General features: G+C 38.3%; 1 protein-coding gene across 4 annotated transcripts in view; it reads right to left on the reverse strand.

The window, feature by feature from the left end:
- Positions 1-21,444, reverse strand: part of DIAPH2 (diaphanous related formin 2) — a 908,274-nt gene that overhangs the window by 824,886 nt on the left and 61,944 nt on the right. For 3 of the 4 annotated variants that reach the window (XM_043974078.1, XM_043974081.1, XM_043974080.1), the window contains 2 exons: positions 8,691-8,795; positions 514-534 (listed from right to left, as the gene is read on the reverse strand). In XM_043974078.1, the coding sequence (XP_043830013.1) occupies positions 514-534; positions 8,691-8,795 (126 nt within the window). The remainder of the gene's footprint in view (positions 1-513; positions 535-8,690; positions 8,796-21,444) is intronic. The other variant, XM_043974079.1, reaches the window with a different exon arrangement.

Consider the following 21,444-nt stretch of genomic DNA (forward strand, 5'->3'; position numbering starts at 1 on the left):
TCAACTAAGCACACAAGAACACAACTGAGGCAACCCCCCAACCCCCATCAGAGTTCCTGAACAAGGTGTATCTGTGAGCACAAACAGAACACTAGGAAGAGCTGCCACTATGTGAGATCCAGAGGACTGACAAGGTTATGCTCATCTTTGAAAATATGAATTCAACTTAGTTAAAACCAGGAAAATATTCTATTTTTTAAAGTATTTAAATAATAGAGTTTAATGAGATTCAAAACTGCACACAGAAAAACACTTCCTCTCAATGTTTTCTTCATTACTTTGGTGAGAAACAAGCAAAAAAAAAAAAAAGAACCAAGCAATTCAAACACTATAATCGACATATATATCTACACACACATTCTCTTTCTCTCTCTCTCTCTCTCTCTCTCTCTCTCTCTCTCTCTCTCTCTCACTCACTCACTCACTTTTAAAATGCATAATTCTCCAAAAGTACAAATGTAATTCTGGGGCAGAGTAGAGGAGGGGGGAAACAAATATATTATTTGTACTCACCATAACTTTACTTCCAACTATCTGCATACAGTTGTCAACGGAGAGTGATTATGGTGTAAAAAAAACAAATAGCAATAATATTAGTAACCAGAAGCTTTTCACAAAATTAGTTAAGTGTTTAGTAAATTAGTAAATACCTAGTTCTACTTGTTATATAGTTTAGAAATAATATCTGATTAGATATGGAAACAAGAACACTATTACCATCTTTAAAAAAAAACAAACAAGATTCTTTTAGATTGTCAACCAGAACATCCAGACAAATAAGAGATTAGTATTATTTTAGACTAAATAGTTTTAAAAGCCTACTCTAAAGAGGGTTCATAATTCTAATGTAAAGTAATAAAAGACATGAAAAGTAAAGGTAAGCATTAATTAAAAAAAATTATAGTTATAATCCAAGTAAATGCTAAGGAATAGAAAAATTTTAGACAGAATTTTTCTCTTTATTATGACAAGCATACAGTTAATATTGAGATGTTCAATTTTTAAACGTGAATGCAGCTTTTGAAATCCCAGTAAGTTAAATTACAGAAGTGCCCTCTGGATTGAAATCTTAAATATTTACTTAAATCAAACAGTAAAAAATACTCCTTTTTTAAAAGGTAAAACCCACCAAAAGGACATGTTACTTTCACTGCTCTAGTTTTCTAGGTAATTATTTTATGTGTCAAGAAACATTATTATATATTGGATGAAGACAAACAAAAATGGTATCCAAGCACATTCTCTAACATCCCACACATTCATCTTGAAATAAGTAACTCAAAATTTTCAGCTGGGTTTTCCCTTGAATAGGGACTATGGGACACAGCCCAAGTTCTGTAAAAGGAAGGAAGTTAAGTGATAACCATGACTAGGACTTTCTACCAAAAATCCAACTAGAAGAAAACAGCTCGGTTGGAGGATTCACAAAAATGACCAAATGATGGGAAAGGGCAAACTCACTGGTATCCTCTTGCTCACCACTTCTGCTCTGTAATGGGAAGCCCAATCTGCACAGGCCTTGATAATGTCCTCAATGCAGGAACTTCTCTCTTTAAGAGAACCTTACTTGAACTGATCGCCTTCAGTGCTGCCTATGCCAGACTTTGTACATCCCCAAAGTCAGCCACTCCGGTAATGGTCTTCCAGCCATTTAGGTATTGGAAAATCCCATAGAAGATTTGGGGGCCCCTGTCAGCAAGGGGTAGGAGCTGGTAGGAATGGCATCTAGTTTAGAGAGGCTGGGCTTGTTTTACTGGACTAGGAGGGTATCCTCAGAATTTGGCTGGTTCATGAGATTAAGACTCAAACCACTGGCAATGTTTCCTTGTGAGGAATAAAAAGACCAGCCAATGGGGAGTTAGTAGCCCTGAGATTCTGCAGAAATTCCAGTGCCTTGTGGGATGTTTTGTTTTGTTTTTTACCCAGTATAGACACTGTGGCAAGTGTGGGGGTAAGGGAGAGCCTTACTCACCAAAATCAATGTTGTATCTTTATTATACTTTTTATGGTTAAGTGAGCTTCTCTTTGATAAATATTTTATCACCTACAAATGTCTCATTGTGTTCCAAACCCAAGCCTTAAAGCACAGGGCTGGCCTGAGATAAATCTGGCCCAGAGCAGAAAGAAAATGGGCAAATTCATATTGAGAAGATGGCATGGGGTACTAAATTTGGGAGATACAATTTTTTTGAAGTTACTACTTTTTTAAAAAATCAAATTTCATAATTAGCAGAATGAAATTCCAGATTTGAAGAGTTTATAATCCCAAAGTACAAAGAAAAGGGGTAATCTAATGCCTTATGTGAAATATTAGCATTATGACTACTGACCTATCTCCAAAAAGAATCTAGGAATCTCAGATAGGCCACTTTAAGTATTCAGTCAACAGATAATTATTTGAATGAATAAAAGGCACCCTGATATTATCAACAAATTGGTCTATGGAAACTTCATTTTACTTAAATTTTAATTTCACCCCCAAGTAAGGGAGGGAGGGAGGGATGGAAGGAGGGAAGGAGGAAGGGAGGAAGAAAAAACAAACAGGTTCATTTGGGTCCTTTTTAACTTAGCACAACCATTAACAGTGAACAGGGTAAAAGTCAGATAGTCCTAACAATGAGAAGAGATACAAAGCATCAAAAGGGAACCAAAGCCTGGCAGAACTGTTCATTTGGGCCTGTTTAATAATGAATCCAGATTGTAACATGACTGATTTGGGCTAAAGTACATCATAGCAACTGGGAACACCGGCAGAGGCAAAGTGAATTGGTTCTGCCATCCCATGATTCAGGTGTTTTGCCACTGACAGGACTATAGAAAAATAGGCTAATGAGTAATGTTCTCATATTTGATACAAAAAGCAAATCAAAATCAATTTCCATTGAAATAAGGGACTCAAAATCACATATAAACAAATGTGACGTGCACACACTCACAGAATACACGAGAAGTATCATGGAGTATGTGAGAGAGAATTAGCCTTGGAGTCAGTAAGATATGGGTTCAAGCCCTGCAACTGCCATGGACTGACCCTGTGACCTGAGCCATATGGCTTAGCGGATGAGTACTACAGCACTCTGTGGCTTTATGGCACTTTGTGTGGCACTCTACTGTCATAAATTACAAGGGAGTTGCAAATGTGCTTTGGCACAAAGAGTTTCTACATAAGGAGATCCCTATACTGGGAAAACTGTAGGTTTTTTTTTTCACTTTCATATACATACACACACACATGTATGCATGTGTGTGTTATGTACATATATGTGTACAGATACATACACACATATATGCATGTACACATACATACCTATTCCCCTCTCCCTATTTTAAATGAAAGCTTACTCTCTCTGGCATCTGAGGTATAGTTAGCTTCATTTTTCTTTAAAGTAGACATTAAAAATGTCAACTTTATAAGTTAAAATCATTTTTATCCATTTCATCTCTATTTTAAAATGTATAACAAAAGGCTCATATCATGAGAGAAAGTGATAGCCAAAATGCCCAGAAAATCTCATATTTATTTCAAAGCAAAAAGGGGGTTAGGGGTAAATGGCTTCAAGATTTCATGATCTAGATTCAAAGAGTCTATCTTCTAACCCTAAAATCACCCCCATACAGAATTTAAAATGCTTTTAAGTTGAAGTAGTTATAATGTACAGAACAACTCTGGAAAATCCAAGTGAATCTATTCCATTTGTGTTCATACAGATCTAGCCGATCAAGTGAGCTGGCTGGTAATTTTAAAACAACAACACTATCATTTCTCTTAAAGAAATGGGGAAAAACAGTTGTATATCTTTAAAATTCAAGAATAAATTCCAACAAATTAAATATAAATTAAATCGCTGCAAATGTATAGAGCTTCAAATATTTTTGAAATGGATATTTTACTGAATATTATTTTCTCAATTCCTATGAATTCAGTCAGAAGGAAACTGAGATGAGGATAATCCAATTAGGGCACAGATTTTGAAAACTTTGAGATTTCATTTTATAGGTTTGAGATTGGGGGTGGGGTGGGGTGGGGGGAGAGAAGGTTTCCTCTCTAACATAAGTAAGAAGTCAGGTATGTAAATGTCCTTTTCTAAAACCCTGCTGTCTGAAGTCTATCGTGGTGACATAAATCTCATTTTAACAGAAATGTCACTATTGCAGTCACTAATAAATCTTTCATTCCTGGCCTTCGGAAAACAGCTGCCAATTGTGCATCACCTCTGCCCGCAGCCTCTGCATCGGCCGGTGCAGCTGGGGCAAGGCCAGAGCTGCATTCCAAACAGCCGTGACAGTCTGTGTGGAAGGAAGCGGCATGAAGCAGGAGCTCTTCTCCTGCACCGCCCCCCTCCTCACTTGCACTGGAGATAAAACGACCCTCTATAAACATCCGCAGAGCTTAAACCTCATTTAATAACCGCTAGGAAATGGAGGGGGCAAACACGATCTCGGCTGCAGCCCCATTTGCAGACCTTCCCAGTCTGGCCAGGCTTCCCCGGCTTTTCTCCTCATCGAGGGCTCATTTTCACACAGCATACAGCACAGCAACAATAAGTTGATTTAAGAAATGGATTTCTAAGACATGCCTCTATTTGCTTTCATTTTCCTTTAATGTCATTATGCAGAAATCTAAGGAGAGAACAGTGGGCATTTATTAATGAGCTTTGGAGAAACAAAAATGTGACTAACTGCAGGTTAAGAAAAAAATTCAATTGATTAAAAAAAAAACAACTAATTCTTGCCTTCACGTTTTTAAACATGGTGGGGAAAAAAGGTTACACACTTTCTTTTTTAAATGATGCTGCCTTTTAAAAGCTCTAGAACAGTTTTAAGCATTTTTATAATTTGTATAGAACAAGTGTCAAACATATCTCTACATTTAATAAAGGGTTTCTTTAAAAAAAAAATGTATCAGTGCAAAAATCCCTGGTCTTATTTTTAAAAAGAGCACGCTACTCTCAGCGTCTGCCTGCCTCTCTCTCTCTATCTCTCTCCCCCCCTCTTTCTCTTTCCCCCCCTCTCTCTAACAATCCAAATTACAGCCAGAGGGAAGAAAACCTTGGTTAGACACCCAGGCGGAACAGCCACATACACAGTCACAAATGACGGACTTCTCATAGGAATCATCACCACTAATCGGCCCCAAATTATGGATATTGTTTGTCACAATATTCTTCCTCCACGTCACCTTCAAATAAGGAGATTACAGAGCAATTTCCTTTGTTTTAATGATAGAAAAGACAGTATTCAAAAATGTCTAGCCAAAGCCTGGAAGCTTTAAAATATGTTCATCAACCAGAAAAATATTAGCAAAGGCTACCTTGGATCTTGTCCTCTTAACAACAAAAAAAAAAGTGCTACAGACATGGTCTGAGCTCAATAAATATTGGCTGGACACATTTTATATTGGCTGGTTTGGTATTTCTTGGCTACAGAACTGATTATAGCTTAATAATGCTTAAACTTACTCTTTTCATTCTTTTTTTGTCTTTAACACAAACTGAGCCAATTGTAATATGGTAATCACAGTGCAGTGGGCTCTGCATTTGGAGTCTGAATAGCTGGGCAAGTCTTGTCTCCACCACTTACTGTTCACTACTGGCAAGACCCTGGAGAAACCTTTGTGGGTCTCAGTTTAATCATCTGTAAATAAGGGGGACTGGACCACATGATTTCTAAGGTCCCTTCTAGCTCTATATCTATATAAGCCTATGACATAAATCCAACTGAAATTTTTTTTCTTGTCTCGTTGAATCTTATAAAATAAAATAACCCTGAAGGTCAAAGTTGAAATGAGTAGCAAGCTGATATTTAAATAAAATGTCAATAGATTTAAAGAAGAAATTTTTTTTATTTATGGTCATCACACTCAAACCCACTTTTATAAACAAACATAGAAGAGACATTTAAAATCTTATTTACTTTTTTAAATCACCACATGATTATTCATGCATTGTTATCTGTATTTTGCACTCATATTTAGTTACATAGGTTTACTAGTGTTTCTGCCTTTAGGTATTTAAAGAAATAACACTGAATATACAGTTTGCATTTCCCAAAGCATTTTACTGTAAACAATAACTTGAATGCAAAAATGAAAAGAGATTCATCAGAATTTCAAAGTAAAACCCTATGCATCACCTAATTCTATTGAAAACGATGCTCGTGGCAAATTTCACTTATCACTGGAAACATATTTCTGCCCTTGGATACCAAAAACAAATTAAAAAGCGAGCTGTTGCTTTGCTCAGGCAGCTGCAATGTGTTATATTTAAATTGTTCCACGTTCAGATTCAGCTTGCTTCAAGTATAATATAGAACCAATGCACTAGTGGAATTCAGGAAACACCTCATTTGTAATTTCCACTGGAATTACTACTCTTACACAGAACTGACATAATAATTTTATTATGTATTTTTAGAAAAAAGGAATTAGATTTTTCACTAGTCACCTTTTAAAAAATATCTAAAAGCCATTATAGCTCTAGTCAATAAGCTTTACTTATTAAATACTCCTTCCCTAGAAATGTAAAAATTGTGAGATTGAAAATGTATTTTCTTGGGAGAAATTTAACTTGAAGCCCAGTGCTGTAATGGCTTAGGGTAGGGAGGGAAGAACAGAAAGAGATATCGTTCTCTCTCAGTGTCTATTGTCAAACATTTAGTTTCCAAGTTTATCATCACTCCTATCACTTGAAATGCCCATTTTAAATCGCTAGACTCTCACAAAAACACACTTGATGAGAACTACTATTCAATGCTCTCCTATATAATCAAATAACAATGCAATGACTGGCACGAGGTAATTTACATGGTTGGCATCACATATGAAAAAGTAAAGAAACAAACTCCAATGACTCACAGCAAACTGCTGTGAATTTCATGCACCAGGAATGTGAACGCTTAATAAAAACTGAGGTAAATGACAGGATACAATGATTCCCAACCTGTGAGTCTAAGGACCCCTTTTTAATATTGAACTCTCAGAAGCTAATAGCTATACTATGTGTGAAAAAAATACATGATAACCAAAAGCTACTATATTTTTTAGTAACGTCTTTAAATGAGTTTCTATCCTAGGGCAGGAGAAAGAAAACTGGATTTGGAGTTCCGATGATCTGGGTTTGAATCCCAGCTTTATTACCACCCATGTGTCAGATCATTTTGACAACTCCTTTACCCCCAAGTATAAAATAAGGGAGGTGGACTAGATGGTTGCTCTGGCCCCGCCCCTTCTAGCCCCTTCTAGCCCTGGATTTATGATCCTACCTACCCAAAGCACAAGAGCAGTTATATACATTGATTATCAGATGGGAGAAACACATTCTTTACTCATTCTACTGAAGGTACATTTGCTGATTTTTTTATAACAAATCCAATTCCAAAAGCATTTATATAGATAGTTTCCACTGTCTGCCAGGCACTGTGCTAGGAATCCAAAGACAAAGAATTTGGGGGAATGCAAAGACAAAAAAAAAACCCACGAGTTTTCGTTTTAGAGGGTATTCCTCTAAAGGAAATCATATCTGTACAGAGTGGCAAGTAAACACAAACTATATACCAATTCATTAAGAACTGGGGAAATTGGGAAGATCTTCACATGGGAGGCCCCTTATTTAGCTGAATCAGGAAAGTAGCTGAGAATTCCAAATGGTGGTACTAAGTAGAATGTCCATTCCAGGCACTGGATTTCTGTGCAAAGGGTACAGGAGTGAGCAACGCACCGTTAGGTGTGGTGGGGAGAGCCAGCACTCTGGCTATAACACAGAGTACATGAAAAGGAATAAAACATGGATCCAGCTAAAAAGGTAGGCCAGGCTGGAGCCAGATTATGCAGGGCTTTAAATGCTAAACATGGGCATTTAGGTTTTAACTTCGAGACAATAGGGAGCCACTGAAGAGCCTTCAATAGGAGAAGTACAGGAGCAGACCTGTGTTTTAAGAACTTCAATTTGGCAGCTATGTGAAAGCTAAATTGGAAAGGGGAAATCAGGCAGATCAATCAGGAGGCTACAGCAAAAGTCTGGAGACTGTAGTATGAGGGGAGAGAAGACTATGATGTTATGTTTACTGTAGAGCAGGACTGATAAGCTTTGGCTCTAAGTGGAGCTACAGAAAGAGCCAAAGGACAATGCTTAGCATGCATACTGTTTTGTAGACCCTTTGGAATAACTAACTTCAAACCCAGATAGGGATCTGCTACCCACAAGTTGGGGATCAGTGTACTATCCTGTAATCTAGAGCATTAATCTTTTCCCCAAATAGGGAATTATTTTTAACAAATAAGGAAGCATGCTTGACTTTAAAAAGACATTTGGGCTTTTCATGGCTCTTTAATTAAAAAGGGCACCACTCAAATCTCTACTCTTACATGGATAAGGCCACACAAACTCTACTAAAAAGAACTCCCCCAACTACCCCCAAAGCAATGTATTTTAGTCTTACTTACTGGTTCTTAATTTTTTTTCAAATGTCATACTTTAAATTAATGGCTAGTTGTGAGGTATGTAATAAATTCTAATGAATTTAATATCCACAGTTGAGGGCCTTTGAAAGTACATAATATAAACAAAATGTTGTGGGTTTTTCCCTTTTCACATAGCCAAGCAGGCAGAGTAAGTTGTTGCAAAAATATGAAGATTTACACATAAGAGCAAAAGCAAAGAAGGCCAAGCTCATCCATTGGTGTGGCTACTTACCGATTTGGCAGTGGCGGAAATGTACTGGACAACCATTTCGTGCTTTGTGCCAAAATCTTTATCTCGCAGGGGAGCTTTTCGTTCTTCATTTAGATTCATATCTTCCTAATAATACAGAGAACACACACTGTCAGAATGATATGTCCATTTCTAGATCCCAAATAAAACTATCACTAAAGAAGGGCTATGTCTCTGTCAAAGGAAGAATGTCTTTCAGAGAACCTTCACTATTGTGTGCTTCCTCTTTCCACACTGCACACTGATCTTTTACCTTTAAAGACCACTGACAACCATGCATCTTCCATAGCAAAGCTACTAGCTTTGAAATGAAAAGAGATTCTAGAAGCCTCTTCCTAGAGCTTCCTGTTCTCGGTGCAGCACCATTATCAGAATAGACCACTATGATTTCCAAAGTTTCATTTGAATCAAAGTCCAAAAGGGATTACCAGGCTAGTTCCAGGTGACTGTTATCATAAAGCAACCTCTTTACTCTCTCTGCTAAGAAATGATAAACTTAAAGAGTAAAAATATTACAAGTTCTGTTATCCATAATCACTGCATTAAACAGTTTTGTTTTAAAATACTTTTAATGATGCATATTAAGGAAATAATAATAGACCACATATCTATGGCACTTTTATTATTATTAATTTTTTGCGGGGCAATGGGAGTTAAGTGACTTGCCCAGGGTCACACAGCTAGTAAGTGTCAAGTGTCTGAGGCCAGATTTGAACTCAGGTCCTCCTGAATCCAGGGCTGGTGCTTTATCCACTGCGCCACCTAGCTGCCCCCTATATATGGCACTTTTCAAATATTATTTCATTTTATATTCACAAAATCCAATTAGTAGATGCTATTCCCATCTTTAATGTTGAGGAAACTGAGGCCAAGAGAGATCAAGTGATTTGCCAAGCATCACACAGCAAGTAAGACAGTAAACGCCTGAGGCAGGATTCCAAATCAGGTCTTCAGAATTCTGAGAAGGTATTCTTTCCATATGGTGTGCAAGTGGGAAGGAGAGAGAGTATTGATTACCAATAAAATACTCTTAAAAGTAAAATTGGAGGGGGCAGCTAGGTGTCTCAGTGGATAAAGCACTGGCCTTGGATTCAGAAGTACCTGAGTTCAAATCTGGCCTCAGACACTTGACACTTACTAGCTGTGTGACCCTGGGCAAGTCACTTAACCCCCATTGCCCCGCCAAAAAAAAAAAAAGTAAAATTGGAGAAAAAATGAAGAAAATTTGTTGGAAAGAGAAAAAAATCCATTCTATTAGAAAGTAACAATAGCATACCACCACATCAAGAAACTCCCTATCTTTTGTTTAATATTATGTTACATGCAATCCTAAAAAGCACATTACACAACATTTATTTTAATAGACAAAATTAACTTTAGGATATATGATAGCCCTTCAGACTCTGGATCCTTGGCAAGCCCAGAGTTTCAACTAAGTGCCTATAGTCCAATAAGTGGGCAGCCCACTACATATAGCAGAGAGCACAGTTAAATTATTTCAAGACTATGTTCCATGAGGTCTTAGAAGCCTGACAATTTTTTTTTAATTTTATTTATTTGTGTTTTTTTTTTTTGGTGAGGCAGTTGGGGTTAAGTGACTTGCCCAGGGTCACACAGCTATTAATTGTTTAATGTCTGAGGCTGGATTTGAACTCAGGTCCTCCTGAATCCAGGGCCAGTGCTCTATCCACTGCGCCACCTAGCTGCCCCGCCTGACAATTTTTTAAAGATATCACCTCAAAAAGGGTACCACCAAAATAGCATCTTCTTTCAACTAACAAAGGAAAATACATATTAAGATTGATTTAATCAGTTTTTTTAAAGCATTGCCTAAATTCAATCCTTTCCTGATACTAAAAAAGGAAATGACATGGCTAAAATGGACTCGATTCTACCTTACCAACCCCTGCCCCAAAAAAGCATACGTGACAATCAATGACCTCAGTGATTGAGCTTACACTGTTCTCCCTGCCCAGAATCTCCTCCTTCCCACTCTTTGCCTCCTGCCACAAATATATACAACTTTCCTCCCCCACTTTCCAGCAGAGCACCCAATTCCCCCCCACCCCAGCTATTTTCTAACTACAGAACTATAATCAAATCAATATGGCCTTTGTAAGGGGAAAAAAAGGTGTGTCAATCTACTTCCCTATAGCTACACTCATCATCCAGGTGATTTCATAGACTGAAAAACCTTCACCTAGCTACCATGAGCCTAAAGGTGCTGTATGTCTATTAACACACAAGCATCTGCAGGGCAGGCCCTGGCCTGCTTTTGTATCTGCATCCCCAGCACTTAGAATTGTTTTGCCACATAGTAAGAGCTTAATGCGTGCTGTTTCATTCACTTATTCCTTTTCAGTCAGTGACTCCCCACCCTCCCCTAATTCCATCTAGGCCTTCACAGAGTACTTTGTTTTGGAATTCTCCACTTAACCATAATTCATGATATAATATATTTGCTTTTATGTTTTATCCTGAGGTGTGCTGGAGCCAGCTCAAACTGGCTCATGGGAGGTGACTGTCAAATTTTCAGTATGAGCATTTAGACCCCAGAAATTGGCAAACCTACAAATCAGGGCCTCGATTTATTGTTCTGTTGATTGTCTAGAGGCCAAATAAAGTAATGGGAGAAAATGTCAATAATGCAGATTAAATTTAAAAATGTGTTACGAGTACATTTTTCCCCAGAAAGCCAATCGTTAAACATTTACCAGCACACAATTGTTCTCATTCCTCAACTGAAGTAAGTTAGACCTCATTCTGTCCAAACTTTATCTATATCCAAGCACCATCTGCAGGTAATAAATATATGATAAACATCTGTTGAAGAAATGAATGAACTTATACAATTATCTTCACATAAATTCAAATACAAAAGTTTTCAATTCTGGATGAAGGTTACTGAACACAAAGGGAGAGAAAAAATGTACTATGTTCCTTTTGTTTGGACTATCTCAAAGTGTTTTACAAGCATCATTAAATTTTGCTTTTTGACTCTAATTTTCTAAGTGGATAGGGAGAGGTAAAATGCCAATAAACACCAGAGTAAAGTCATTAAGCCCTGTGGGCCTCAGTTCCCTCATCTGTGAAACTATTGCTGCTGTTGTTCAGGTGTGTCCAACTCTTTGTGACCCCATTCGGGGGTTTTCTGGGCAAAGAAAACAAGTGGTTTGTCATTTCCTCCTCCAGCACATTTTACATATAAGGAAACTGAGGAAAACAGGGTGAAGTGACTTGCCCAGGATCACACAGCTGAGGCCTGATTTGAACTCAGGAAGATGAACCTTCCTGACACCAGGTCCAGCACTCTGTGCAATGCAACGCCACCTAGCTGCTCTATCTGTGAAACTGGAACACTTCAGTGCTCTCTTCCTCCAGAAAAGAGAACTGTGGAGTCTGGATGCAGATTGAACCATACTGTTTCTAATTTTTTTGTTTTTGTTTTTTTCTTTTTTGAGGTTTTTCCCTTTTGTTCCAATTCTTCTTTCACAACATGACCAATGCAGAAATATGTTTTATGTGATTGTACATTATAACCTATATCAGATTGTTTGCTATCTTGTGAGAGAGGAGGGGAGGGAGGGAGGGAGAAAAATGTGAAACTAGAAATCTTGTAAAAACAAATGTTGAAAACTATCTCTACATGTAACCAGAAAATAATAATTTTATGATTTAAAAAAACCAAGCCTTCATAGAGGAAGAGAATTAGGTCCTTGCCAGTAGGAAGATTTATATATATAATATGTGTATGTAGGCAGATATGTATGTATGTATGTACGTACTGATCAAATTATACTGATACACAAATTTTTCTGGAAAAGAAATTTCAAAGGGTCACAAATTTAGAGTTGGAAGGAACCTCAGTGGCCCCACACCTTCATACTACAGGTGTGGAAACTGAGACTCAAAGAGATTAAATGATTTTCCCAAAGTCACATAGGTTGTAAGTAGCAGAGCTCAAGGTTGGAACCCAGGAAACTTTATCTCAAATCCAATGTCCTTAGCAGTTTACCAGTCTTAAACAGTCCTTCAATTTAATAATACTAAGTAGACTTTTTCCATCAGTCAATGCTTCTGAGCATCTAATTCAGAGTTTATAATGCAATAATTAAACTGATGGCATATTTTTTTTAATCTTTCATTTTGTTTTTAAATTGTTATTTTATTCTGAACTTAACATTCCCATAGATGTGGTTGAACAGAAAAAGAAGACTATGTGAAAAATGTGGATCACTACTCTGTAAAAATATGTATTAAATTCAAGCTGTGGTTTTCAAAGCTGTCCTAGATCTCTGTGATTCTTTCTGACCCTCTCTCTGGTTTATTCTGCACATTTTTTAAAAGGATGTTCTCTTTTTCTTTTTGCTATCCTTATCCTAATCAATCTCTCCTTCCCACCTTATGCCAATGGATGAAAAGAAAAATGAGATTCTTCACATAAAGCTTGCTGCAATGATTTCCTCCCCAGTTGCCTGGTTTCCTTCTAATATTTAACTGAATTGGTTTTGTTTATGAAAGAACTTTTTAATTTCATGTAATCAAAAACTGCCTTCTCCCCGCTCCTCTCCTGAATGAGGAAGGAAAACGGTCTATAACAGCAGTAACAAAGTCCATCAAATTTAGATAGAAACAGAGGCTACTAAACCATACAGAAGGATCCCTGGGGGAACAATGACTTAGAAAACCACATATTAATATTATCTAAGGTTTATTGTATTTTTATTTAGTTATATATTTCCCAATTATATTTTCATCTGCTTTAGGCTATGTTCAGCAGTATTGTGTGTGGCATGTGGCTACCACTGGGCAGCCTGCTTGACACTACCGCTCTAAAACAATACTCTAACAGTGTTCAGAAGGTTCAAGATGACTTTCTATACCCATTACGTAGCAACATAGCATTATGTAGCACTGTTCATCTTATTAAAAATCTAGACCTATAGTGAAGATGAATGAGCTATCCAACAAACCAACCTGGTTACCTACCACAAAGTACTAGAAATATTTTAGCAAAATATGTCACCTCTTATGAAAAACATAATTTGGGTCTTTAGTGGGTCATATCAAATGCTATTCATATGCAATTATATTTATTAAGTACTCATGTAAACACAGATGTTAGTTCTGACATTTTTAAGGCAAAATCATTGTCCACTGAGTTTATGTACACAAAGGGAAATGACTCAGCTAAGCAACAGAAGTATTCGGTTTGGTTGCTTCATTTGTTTCCCCACCTTCATTTTAAACCTGCCAAAGAGGCAAAAGCACAGAGGCCACAAATGGGTTTTATATAGATTGTTAGAAACAACACGATTGTCTGGATTCAAAAAGCATCCAAGCTATTCTCAGAACTAAATAAAGCCACCATTTTACTTTTCTCAGATGGCCAAATATTTAGCACCACTAACTTAAGAAAGGAGTGTAGATCGATCTTTTTTTTTTTTTCCAAGGGGGTCCTCTCCAAGAACTGCCTTTTCAAGCAAATGTCACTATGGGATATAATTAACTATGGCCTATGTTCATAAATGAGAACTATAAGCATTCAAACCAATTTAGTCTAACTATCCAGATGGGAAATACTAAGTGGGTAAAGAATGTCAAAAGTCTATTCCCAGGTATGCAGCTGGATGAGCTATCAATCAACAAGCACTTCTTCTTTTGTTTTGGGGTTGTGTTTTTTGGTTTTGGTTCTTTTGGGGGAGGCAATGAGGGTTAAGTTGACTTGCCCAAGGTCACACAGCTAGTAAGTGTCAAGTGACTGAGGTCAGATTTGAACTCAGGTCCTCCTGAATCCAGGGCCAGTGCTTTATCCATTGCATCACCTAGCTGCCCCTCAACAAGCACTTCTAAAGCACCTACCATGTACCAGGCAGTGTGCTAAGCACTGAGTGTGCAAATAGCAGTCTCTGCCCTCAAACAGCTTACATTCCAGTGGATGATAAAACAGTAGATGATAAAGCTGGGTTTAAAAAAAGCTTATTCACTTAGCCTACACTGAGCAAAGTCTTCCCTAGGACATTCAATGATAAAAATGGAAAGACCAGAAACAAAAGAAAAATGCAAAAAACAACAAGAACCATTTCAACAAACTTTTTTTCCATCAAAGATAGTAGAACCACAACACCTGGCCCCTCAAGTCTCTGAGATGCTTACAGAAGAGACAGAAATGGCACAAAAGAAAACAAACACAGGAAAACCGTCATATTAGATCAATATAGAGAGGAAAGCGATTGTGAAGACAGAACAGATGTGAGAAAACCAAAGGACCAATATACAAGGTCTCTATCAAAGGGCTTGGGGAAAATGTCAAACCTTGTTAATACCTCCAAAAGGTAACTGACAGGACATCAATAACTAATGACCTCTATAGATCAGTTCTCCCATATGTACAAAATCGTTATGATGTCATCTATTTATTAATTGAAGGCCTCTTCAATGAGGATATTAGTGTGGAACAATAAGCCTTTTGCAAACAATATCTAACAATGGACTACATTATTACCATCTCATTGAAACATAAAAAGAATATAAGATCCCACAGTCCTTATTGTTTATTGATTACAAAAAAGCATTTGACTTGGTGGAACGAGATGTGCCTTACAGACCCTTTTACAAACTACCAAGATCATTTAGAGTCCCATGGAGGATACGACAACAGACACAACCCTGTTCAATGACATTCTGAAGATAAACATCAGGAGGGACAAACCAAAAAGGAAGCTGTATGCTCACCAAAAATAGTGCCCATTGTGCTGGCAGAAAGAAAAAATGGGCTGGTCACCTAGCATGAGCAAAGCATGATGGGTAGACAATCAGACTGTCCCACTGGTACCCTTGTAATGTTAGGAAAAAGGGAGGAAGGCCTCCAGCATGCTGGGAAAAAAGCAAGTAAGGATGCCAGCATGCCAGGTGGACTCTCTCTGGCAAACTTTGGGGAGGACATAGGCAAAAGCCTCATAGGATAGGAGGCTATAAATGAGTTGGGAGCTGCATCACTGGAAGAAATTCCAGAATGGATAAGATCACAGATGCATGTATCTTCTTCCATCAAGAAATCTAATATATAAATAAGTAATATTTTAGAATAACTACTCTGGAACAATATATTTTGAAAGCAGTAAAAAAGATAAGGCGGGGCAGCTAGGTGGCACAGTGGATAGAGCACGGGCCCTGGAGTCAGGAGGACCTGAGTTCAAATCCAGCCTCAGACACTTAACACTTACTGGCTGTGTGACCCTGGGCAAGTCACTTAACTCCAATTGCCTCACCAAAAAAAATAAAAGATAAGGTACTAATTTATGATAATCAAATTTTTAAAGATAGGAAAAACTTTAGTAAGAGCAAAGCCAGAGGAAACCAAATTACCCTGCCCAGTCAATTTGACATCCAAAATAAGTAAAACCTGCATTACCTTACAATATCCAAAGTCTTCTACTTCTAATCAAATTCGACTCAAAAGTGACAGCAGAAAATTGAAGGAACGGCCAACAAAATCTCAATGATATCAATTTACACAAAGACCTCAATTAACTGGAGCCCAACTAATCGGCTCTCTCAAATAACTGGAGTCAGTCTGCACTCTATTAACAATAAGAAGGCCAAAGATAAATAAACAAATGGTAACAGATTCAGTATAAATACACACATTATATTATGCAGTCACTAAAGATTTAGGCTAATCTACCATCCCTTCCACAACTAAAGCCCTGAAAAATGAGACTTGATATTCATAATTGTGACCCTAAGGCACTGCAAGTTTCCCATGGGAAGATTCGATTATGTTTAGTATATTGTGCTTAATTTCTTGTGAAAGATTTTCAATAAGGTTAGAAATTTAAAGCATTTTTCTGGTTAACCCTGAGTTAACTAGAAATTTATTAATCCAAAATATAGTATCCCCCTCACCCCAGCATTCCACTTGGTCAAGTCTTTACTCCTTACCCTGATATTGCCAATAAAAAAATTATCCAATATAGTTTATAATGTAGCTACTCATAATTTGTCAATGTCTTTACACGATAATATCTTTACACAAATTTTAAATCATATTTCAGCCCTGGGATATGTCTAAGGTCTTAAACACTAATATACTATTTAAAATAAAGAATTTCAACATATAAAGTCCTTCCAAATTTAAAAGAGATATATGTATATATATATAAAATCAGGGTACAAAAAGGAGCCCCAGAAAGAGAACAAAGTCACCATAACTCTCAGATATCACATGAACATCTTCCACATAATTTGTACAAGGAAGGAATCCAGTAGGAGTGAAATGAAAATAATTTCATACTTCTCCATTTAGTTAAAGGATTCACGTTCCTTCCCAATCAACTGTGTTAATGACACTTTACGTTTTTCATTACTAAGCTGATGGTCTCTCTCTTTTCCACAGGCATTCCAAGATGAAAAAAAGAAAAACCATCACAGGCGACTCAATTATCAATGGCAAATATTTAATCCCAGGCTTGCTTTCCCTTGCCACCCAGCACACCTCTGAGTAGCCTTCACCTGTTAGTCTTTGTGTGTTCAGGGAAATCATACTAATTTTAGCTCTAATTTAAGCAAAATCATAATCATTAGAACTAAGTATTCTACTACCCCCAAAAAATCATGCCACCCTCTTCTAAGTCAGGTAACAATGATTTTTGATTGTTAGTTATTTGGGATTTTATGTGCAACTGCACTGCCTATTATTTACACATGTAGTTTAAATCATATGATGTAAGCACACAAGTTTTGAGCTATGTGATGCCCAATAAGTTGGATACTCAGAAGGGCACAAAATCCAAGATTTTTAAACATTATATTCCATATAAAGCTCTTTTCTATGATTAATAGTTCTGTAAGACTAAGATTCGACATATTACTGAAAAAAGCCAGCTTGCATTTGAATTTTCACAAGATAGCTCTAACCATTATCGGTTTTGATTATATTTCAACTAAAGGTTCATCAGAAAGCATATAATTTTCTACACTGAAGGAAAGCATATGCCTCACTCTGTAGAAGAGATATTCCTGGAGAAATGGCTGTTAACATACAGTTTTATACACCAAAGCATATTACCCTTTGATTTCCATTTTAAAATTAGAAATATATTGCCATGGGGGGAAAAAGGTAAGATGCGGGATTTAATTTTTTAAACTATCACAATCGTAATGCAGCAAGCAAAGCGTTTAAAAATCGTGCATTTTCTGACATGACATTAGCCACCTTTTTTAAGTCACAAAACACCAAATATTCTGGAATGGAAATGTAACAGCTCTATGATCCCAAAGACCACCTTCTCTGGGTACTGAGTCCACAAGGGAAACCTACTTCATGAGTTGCTTGACCTTTGAAATTCACTAAATAAACATGGCCCTTTAAAAGTCCTGTAAATTTTTTGGCAATCTATTACTAATAGGTTTGTCTAAATTATTTCTTATGTCAAAATCACTACCATTTAAAAGTAGTGCATCAAGATTCATTAAAAGAGTTGTTTCTAGAGTTAGTTATGTCTATAAGTGAAGAGTTACATAAAGTGGGAATGTAGTATACAACTATATGCAAGGAGAATAAATAATAGGTAAGCAAAGAAAGGCATTTCCTTCAGGAGAGAGAAAATGCATTTGGAAATGATAGTTGAAGGGTCCGTGATCATCTTTGGTAAATGCTTACAACATCATATTTGCCACATTCAACCTACCCACGTCTATCCATTTGGGATCCAAGTTTTCTCTCCTCACTGTGACAAACCATGCATACGTGAATCCCAAGAAGACTGAGATTAAAAGCTACTCACCTACCATTGTAGAACAGGAATCAAGTGGAAAAGCACTGAAGGTCATTCAAGAGCCTCCAGAGCTTTGGGCTAAATCTAATAACCTATCCATTAATTAACCAATAAATACTTCTGAAGCATCTGGGGATACAGAGGCCTCAATAGTCTTCTATCGTGCAAGGGGAAGTAACATGTACCTATAAATAAATACAAAGTGAGGAGAGGCCATAGCTGCTGGGGGAGCACTAGGACAAGCTTCATGTTTAAGCTGAATCTGGAAGGGAACAAAGGATTCTAAGAAGAGAGAGATGAGGAGAAAGCACGTTCCACAGATAGAAGACAGCAGTGCAAAGGGAGACCGAGTCTGGTCTGAAGGGCCACTGTGGCTACAAAGAGTGTGTGAAGACATTAACATGTAACACGGAGTGCAGACAGCTTAGGGCCAGAAGGAGCTTTAAGAGTCAGAAACAATTATCATTTGATTCTAAAGGCAGCAGAAAGCCATTGGAGTTTCCTGATATGGTCAGAGCTGTGCTTCAGGAAAATGTTGACAGCTGAGGAGACAACAGACTGGACAGGGGAGAACTTCAAGGCAGAGAAATCTGGAGAAGACGTTTACTGCAATGGTCCAGACACTAGGCAACGAAGACCCGAACAAGGTTGGTAGCCATGTACTGGAAGAGGGTGGAAATAAGAAATGTTATGGGGAAGTGGTCTGGCTATGATGAGCGAGGAGACAAGTATAATACTAAGCTTGCAGACTTAGGTGATTGAAAAGATGGTGGTGTCCCCAATTGAAATAAGTTGGGAGGATTGGAAGATGGGTGGGTTTTAGTGAAAAAGATGAGTTCCATTTTGGACATATTGAGCTGCAAGTATCTACAGGACATCCAACTTGAAATGTGCAAAGGGGACGGGGGCAGCTAGGTGGCGCAGTGGATAAAGAAGTAGGCCTGGATTCAGGAGGCCCTGAGTTCAAATCCAACCTCAGACACTTGACACTTACTAGCTGTGTGACCCTGGGCAAGTCACTTAACCCCCATTGCCCCACCAAAAAAAAGCACAAAGGGAAGCTGGAGAAGTATAACTAGAGTTCAGGAGAAAGAAAGACAGGCAAGCAGAGAGACAGAGTGTATTAAGGTCATTAAATCCATGGAAGTAGGAGAAGTCACCAAGTGAGATTATGTAGAGAAAATCAGATGCAATTCTGAGGATCAGAGAATTAGACTTAGAATTAGAATTGGCCTTCTAGTCCAAGTCCTTCAATTGCCACACAAGGAAACAGAAGCCGAGAGAGGCTCAGACAGTCACTTAGCCAGTCCTCAAGCTCAAGCACAGAACATCCAAAGGAGAGCCCACCCTTCCTGCCTTCACGAAGGGTACATTTTAATGGGAGAAACAACATGTAAGTAATTAACTACATACAACATCTAGATAGGCTAGATGGAAGGTAAATCTGAAAAGGGGAGGCGTTAGAAGCTGGGGAGAATGGGTAAGGAGTCCTAGGCTTGGAGCTGAGAGATGGTGCGCTGTATGGGAGGAACTGCCACTAGGCCAATCTAGTTACTAATCACAGGCTATGTGGAAACAAGGCAGGCAAAAGAAGACTGGAAAGGCAGGAAGAGGCCAAGCAAAGGAAAGTTTTAAATGACAAACAGGGAACATTCTATTTGAACCTGGAGGTAATAGGGAGCCACTGGAGCTCACTGATCTGGGGGATGTAAATGGGGGAGGGGGAGGAGAGGCAAGTATAACCAAGCCTGTGTCTATGCTTTAGAAAGATGCCCTTGGCATCTAAGTGGAGGGTGGATGGGAGAGGGAGAGAATGTGAAAATGGAGATCAGGCAGAAGGCTACTGTGTCCCAGCAAGGGGTGATAAGGAACCTCTATGGCCATGAGGGGAGAAAGGGGCAAGTAGAGGATAGCTATCATAAAGGCAGAAATGATGATATCTGGCAACAATGACTATGTGGGGCAACAGTGAAGAAGCAAGGGGGACAGCAAGACTGGAACCCAGAGTGGCTGAGAGAATAGTGGTACCTGACGGTAACCGGAGGTTCAGATGGGAAAGAGAACGAGCTGAGAACGAGCTCTCCTTTGGGGCTTCCAGACTTCTTCCGTTCTGGCATTGTCCTAGGCTAGAGGCTGTGCATAAATGCAAAGTACTATTCACGCTTCCAAAAATCAAGTCATCATAGATATCTCCAGCTGGGAGGACCTCAGAGGCCATCTAGTCCACCCCCCTCATTTTATAACTGAGGCAAACAGGGTGAAGTGACTTGCCCAGGGCCAGTAAGCATCTGAGGACAGATTTGAACTCACAAAGGCAGAGTCTTCCCAACTCCAAGCCCAGCTAGCTGCCAGCTAGGTGGCACAGTGGATAGAGTGCTAGGCCTGGATTCGACCTCAGACACTTACTAGCTGTGTGAGCCTGGGCAAGTCACTTAACCTTGTTTGTTTCAGTTTCCTCATCTGTAAAGTGAGCTAGAGAAGGAAATGACAAACCAGTTCAGTATCTTTATTTTGGGGGGGGGGGGCGAGGCAATTGGGGTTAAATGACTTGCCCAGGGTCACACAGCTAGTGAGTGTCAAGTTTCTGAGGCCAGATTTGAATTTAGGTCCTCCTGAATCCAGGGTCGGTGCTCTATCCACTGCGCCACCTAGCTGCCCCAGTCTTTGCCAAGAAAACCCCAGAAGGGGTCATGAAGAAGTTTTTCTGAAAAAGTCTGAAGCAGCTGGTGGAATAGTGCATAATACAGTGAGCAAGAAGTCAGGAAGAGGCAAGTTCAAATCTGGCTTTAGATACTTTACTAGCTGTGTGATGCTGGGCAAGTCACTTAACCACTGTCTAAGTGTTTCTCAACTATAAAGTGGGGACAATAACAGCACCTACCTCACAGAGCTGTTTAGAAAATTAAATGAGATAATTTTTAAAAACCACTTAGCACAGTGCCTGGCACATCCCTTCC

This window comes from Dromiciops gliroides, chromosome X, assembly GCF_019393635.1.
Source record: "Dromiciops gliroides isolate mDroGli1 chromosome X, mDroGli1.pri, whole genome shotgun sequence".
NCBI classification, from domain to species: domain Eukaryota; kingdom Metazoa; phylum Chordata; class Mammalia; order Microbiotheria; family Microbiotheriidae; genus Dromiciops; species Dromiciops gliroides.